This window comes from Arachis ipaensis, chromosome B3 (assembly GCF_059453495.1).
Source record: "Arachis ipaensis isolate K30076 ecotype BB chromosome B3, ASM5945349v1, whole genome shotgun sequence".
Classification (NCBI taxonomy): Eukaryota; Viridiplantae; Streptophyta; class Magnoliopsida; order Fabales; family Fabaceae; genus Arachis; species Arachis ipaensis.
In genome coordinates this window covers 107069634-107075422 of record NC_142438.1, presented here as the reverse complement: position 1 = coordinate 107075422, position 5789 = coordinate 107069634, and the positions used below count along the sequence as shown (strand labels likewise).

At 37.4% G+C, this 5789-nt stretch overlaps 1 protein-coding gene across 2 annotated transcripts; it reads left to right on the top strand.

Moving 5' to 3' along the window:
* The first annotated feature begins 1393 nt into the window (after positions 1-1393).
* On the top strand, positions 1394-5294 carry LOC107630727 (putative inactive receptor kinase At4g23740). Of its 2 annotated transcripts, XM_088509725.1 has the most exons (4): positions 1394-1650; positions 1755-1804; positions 2253-3596; positions 4280-5294. In XM_088509725.1, the coding sequence occupies exons 3-4, from the start codon at positions 2357-2359 to the stop codon at positions 4957-4959; spliced, it is 1920 nt and encodes a 639-aa protein (XP_088365851.1). In that variant the 5' UTR covers positions 1394-1650; positions 1755-1804; positions 2253-2356; the 3' UTR covers positions 4960-5294. The 2 variants fall into 2 exon arrangements, with proteins under 2 accessions (XP_088365851.1, XP_088365852.1); XM_088509726.1 differs by lacking the exons at positions 1394-1650; positions 1755-1804 and adding an exon at positions 1984-2109.
* Positions 5295-5789: the final 495 nt, after the last annotated feature.

The window sequence follows — 5789 nt, the reverse complement described above, 5'->3', positions numbered from 1 at the left end:
TTTATTTTCTATCTTGTGTATAATTATCAAACAAAGTAAAAATTTTGTGTCTCTTTATATATGTCTTTAATATTTATGTATTTGTGTCTATATCTTCACTCATATATGAACTAAACACAGCATAATAACATAATAATATGAGATAATTTTAAAATGTTAAAAATTTAAATAAGATAACTTAAATATTTGAGATAATTTTAAACATTAAAAATAAAAAACCATATTTTACTTAAAAAAATAAAAAGCAAATATACAAACATAATATAATCATGGTTGGATGTCTCGGGTAGTTTGTACAATTTCCTAATTTGTGTTGGACCATTGCAACATTGACTATTTGTCGTTTTCGTAAAAGCGCTAATGATCATTTCACCACTCACCAGCCACTTTAACCTGCTACTCGTTGCCCCCACCTTTCCAAATGCTATTATTCTCCAAAAATGATAAATAATAAAGAGCCAGGATCTAAGTCTACCAAAGGACTTAAGTTCATAATTAATAAGAAAGTTAATTAACAGTACTGTATAACAACTGATTCGAACGCAAGATCCTGTCCATACATAGTAGCAGTATTAGCAGGTAAATATTTAAATGTTTTAAGAAGATAACCATTCCTATTATGATGTATAATTGCACAAGTACTTTTTTGAATTGCAATAAGTTAACCATCAAAAAAGAAGCTAAAATGATGATTTACCTTAATTAGGAACCTCATTATCACTAGTTCAACCATCCAATTTTTAAGTATAATATACCTTACTGGCTTACTTCCCTCATTTAGTTGGCTATATTTTCCTGATTTCTAATTCCAAATAGATGGTAAAATATAATTACAGATCCTACATATTTACCAATACAGGATGTATTTTTATTTGGAATACTACGAACATTTTGGATTCCTTGTTTGAGAGATGATAAAAATAGTATAACAGATTTTATTCTTTGAATTCTATGAAAACGAAAGTTAAAGTTGTCAAACAATTTTTTTAAGTCAAAATTATCAAACAATCTAGATATGATGGCAAAGTTTTAAAAAATAAGCCATTTAATTTTATTTCTAAAACTCAATAAATAAATGATGTATTTTTCTTATATTCAAAGTTTTTTGTATAGATAAAAAGAAAAGGCAATTAGAAGATATTTTATTAATTGATTTTGAAAGAAACATCTCTTTTTTGGGGAGTGTCCTCATTGGAGAGGAATTAGATTAGATAACGATTAACGAGAGAATTAAATTAAATTGATATCTATTATGCAATATGGAATGAAAGTATTAATTAATTAATTAAGTATAATTAGGGAAGGGAAGGCCCACATGTGACCCATGGGGACCACATGAGTGTCCATCCCATCGACCATCATCCATAAAACAGTCACACTTACTCGTTCAGTCTTTCCTTGATTCCTTCTCACAAAGCCAGTAAGCCACAGCCATCAACAGCGGTTTTGAGTTTCCCTTCTCAGTTCTAACCGTTACTCTTCGGAGTCATACTCGCATTGACTCACCCAGCGGTAGCGGGGCTCCTCCACCCATTAAGCCAACGTCTAACGTCTAACTTCTAACGTCTAACGCCCTTCGCCTTCAGTTACATCCACTGCACACACCAACACCATAGAGCCGTTTCTTCACTGCAACACCTCATTCACTCGGTATTTATTCTATTTACTCTCACACTTTCTTCTATTTCTGCATTCGCTTCTACTTTTATATACCTCCATTATTCGTCACAATACATCACAATCTCATAACGCAGGTAACGGGCACAGATCTGGAACGAAGCAGGAATAGGTTCTACCCAACTGAGTGAGTAGTAACCCCTTCCTCGCTTTCAATTTTTGAATTCGGAATAAAAAGCCAAAAAGGAGCACCGTATCTGCTTGGTTCTCACCCTCTTGGAACCACTTTCCCTTTTTTGTTTCTTTATTTTTACTGGATTAAATTAATTTGTGTTCCCTTTTCTAATTTATTTTGAAAAAAAGAAGGAAAGAGAGGGATTAAAAACAGAACCTGCCAGCGCTCATTCTTTTATGCACAAGTTTCTCAGTGTCCCCTCCTGCTTTCATCGACAACCTTCTAGGAATCAGATTTCTCTTTCCCACGCTTTTTCGGTTTTTCTCTGTCTCAACTTCTCAAACCCTCCCCCTTTTTCCCCCTTTATTCTGTTTTCCAAAGCGGGAATGAGAGCCAGATTTTGTATCTTATGTTTACACTAACACTTGGTCCTTCTTCTTCTTCTTGTCTTCATTTTCAGCTCATGCAGCAGTTTAGTAGTATGCTTGCAGTGTAAATAAACAAGCTGAAACACCTCGTTCCCTGTTGCTGCTGGAAGTGGAAAATACTTGGAAAACGGTGGAAATGGAGTTCCTACGTATTTTGTTATCTTCCATTTGTTTGTTGGTTGTGATTGATCACTGGCAAGGAAATGCTGAACCTGTTGAGGATAAGCAAGCTTTGCTTGATTTTGTGAACAAATTCCCTCCTTCTAGACCTCTGAATTGGGATGAGACCTCCTCCATGTGTGCCAATTGGACCGGAGTCACTTGCAGTGAAGATGAGTCCCGGGTCATCGCCATTCGCCTGCCGGGGGTTGGATTCCATGGCCCAATTCCGCCGGATACTGTTAGCCGCCTCTCGGCACTGCAAACTTTGAGCCTCAGATCCAATGTCATAACTGGGCGGATACCTTCTGACTTTTCTAATTTGAAGAACTTAACTTTACTGTATCTTCAGTTCAACAATTTCTCTGGTCCTTTGCCTGATTTCTCAGTTTGGAAGAATCTTACTATTGTCAATTTGTCCAATAACCATTTCAATGGCAGCATTCCTGATTCCCTTTCCAATTTGACCGAGCTTGCTGGTTTGAACCTTGCAAACAACTCTCTTTCTGGCGAAATTCCCAATCTCCAGTTGCCAAGACTGCAGCTGCTGAATCTGTCTAACAACAATTTGCATGGGAGTGTGCCTAAATCCCTCCAGAGGTTTCCTGATTCGTCCTTTTTTGGAAATAATATTTCTCTTGGGAGCTCTGCTGTTGTTCCGCCAGTGCCTCCTCCGGTTTATGGGCCTTCTTCAAGGTCTAAGAAGCACGGAAGGCTCAGCGAAACAGCGCTGCTGGGAATTACTATTGCCTGTGGTGTTCTAGGCCTTGTGGCATTTGTTTTCTTGATCTTTGTATGCTGCTCAAGAAGGAGGGGTGAAGATGATGATGCCTTCAGTGGGAAGTTGCACAAGGGTGACATGTCTCCCGAGAAAGCTGTATCGAGGAACCAGGATGCGAATAATAAGCTGTCTTTCTTTGAGGGGTGTAATTATGCCTTTGATTTGGAGGATTTACTCAGGGCTTCTGCTGAGGTACTGGGAAAGGGAACGTTTGGTACTGCATACAAGGCAATACTGGAAGATGCAACCACGGTTGTTGTGAAGAGGTTAAAGGAGGTAGCAGTTGGAAAGAAGGATTTTGAGCAACACATGGAAATAGTAGGAAACCTTAAACATGAGAATGTGGTTGAGCTCAAGGCATATTATTATTCCAAAGATGAGAAATTAATGGTATATGATTACTATAGCCAGGGTAGTGTCTCGTCAATGTTACACGGTATGTAGCATAATTTTAGCCCCTTGTTTTGTCAATAATAAATGAGTGGCATCTTACTTGTTCTTAGACTTAATATCCTTAATCTGCTACTAGTAGAAATATATGATCCCTCATATTTACTAATTCAGATGAACTTGATTCATCATAAAAAGGGGACTTGGATCTTCAATTAGCTTTTTGTATGATTTCACCTCCCTAGCTTATCATGTGTTTACCTGAGTTGGTTTGAAGAAATACTCTGCATATCACGAGGGAAATTTAACTTTCTTTCCTAAGAACTGCTATTGTTTCTCAATTGTTTGAAACATTCTTTATGTAATGTAAGTCTGACTAAGAACTCGGCTATAACAATTTTAATGGAAGTATTAACTTTGAAGTTATAAAGGTAGTGTTTGGCTTCCCATTTATTGTTTTCACTTTTCAGAAACACTGGATCATTACGTTGTACATGATATATCGCTCATATAAATTTTTGTTTTTTCCTCTTGAGGGCAGAGATAATCTTAACAGGGTTTCTTACATATGCAGTTTGCTTGAGAAGTCAGGATTCAAACTTTGCAACCAAATAATCAATTAAAAGCAATCTGAGTTAAAAATGTTATTTTAGTCAATTGTACATATTGCAAACTATATCCATATACTGTCGGAATGTGTAACATTTGTCATGCTTCTGAGATTTTCAGGTAAAAGAGGAGAGGAAAGAGTGGCTCTAGATTGGGATACTCGGCTGAAAATAGCCCTAGGTGCTGCCAGAGGCATTGCTCGTATCCATGTTGAGAATGGAGGTAAACTCGTGCATGGCAACATCAAATCCTCAAATATCTTCCTCAATACTAAACAGTATGGTTGTGTATCCGACCTTGGTCTCGCATCCATAATGAGCTCACTTGCCTTACCCATCTCACGAGCTGCTGGTTACCGAGCACCTGAAGTTACGGACACCAGGAAAGCGGCACAACCTTCAGATGTTTACAGCTTTGGCGTGGTGTTACTTGAGCTTCTGACAGGGAAATCTCCTATTCACACAACTGGTGGGGATGAGATTATCCACCTGGTGAGATGGGTTCATTCGGTTGTGCGAGAGGAGTGGACAGCCGAGGTGTTTGACTTAGAGCTGATGAGGTATCCAAATATAGAGGAAGAGATGGTGGAAATGCTACAGATAGCAATGTCATGCGTGGTAAGGATGCCCGACCAGAGACCAAAGATGTCTGAAGTTGTGAAGATGATAGAAAATGTGAGGCAAATTGATGCAGAGACTCGGCCGTCTTCCGACAACCAAGCAGAACAGAAATTACCACAACATGACATCGATAATTCCCCTTCTTCCTCTCCCTCACCCTTGCCAAAAGGAAGTGAATGAAAGAGAGAAAGAAATCTATTGGCTTTATTTGATTTGATTGTATCTGTCAATGTTTTACTGAAAGTTCTGAACAAGAATGATTAATTTTTGCCGCCCATATTCAAGTTGCATGTGACTTGGTTAGTGGGTACTTCCCCCATTCTTCCCTTACTTTAATGTGACATTAGATTTGAGGTTGTTTTGTTTGCACCAAGAAAAGGATGCACCTTTTCCTTGGTAGATGGTGTTTACTATCTTTTCTGAACTTCTCCATGCTGTAGGTTTAGGGTTTGTAAGGTTCTTGGAATATCATAACAAGAGATTGAAATACGAAAAAGGTTGTTTGGAACTCAGAAGTTGACCTCTCCTCTTTTACACGCTGCTTGTGTTCATAGTTCATACAATGATCGGAAACACTAAACAGCTAACTTATTTTTTAATTTTTTATGCTGACATGTTGAAACAACTGAGAGTCTCGAATTTAAAAAAGAAAAACTGATCTCAAATGCCTCAAATAAGTGACACGGTTTGTCTTTATGTGTTGACAATTCTTAAATGGTAGTAGAATAAATGAATAATCTTTTATAAAGATGTAATAATGTATCAGCCAAAATTTATAAGAAATTGAAGAATTAAAGTCAAAAGCAAAAATTTATGCGTGTGCTTTCCTCCTACGTGCTTGGTTGGGAAAAAGGACAAGAAAAATAAGACTACAAAATTCAGAAAGCAATGAACACGTAGCACGAATCCATTGACCCCCTCGAAGGGTATATATTTTGTTTTTTTGCTACCACATCGTTTGATTATTTGCTAGTTGTGCATTGAACCCGGAGAATTTCGAATTGGTTTTT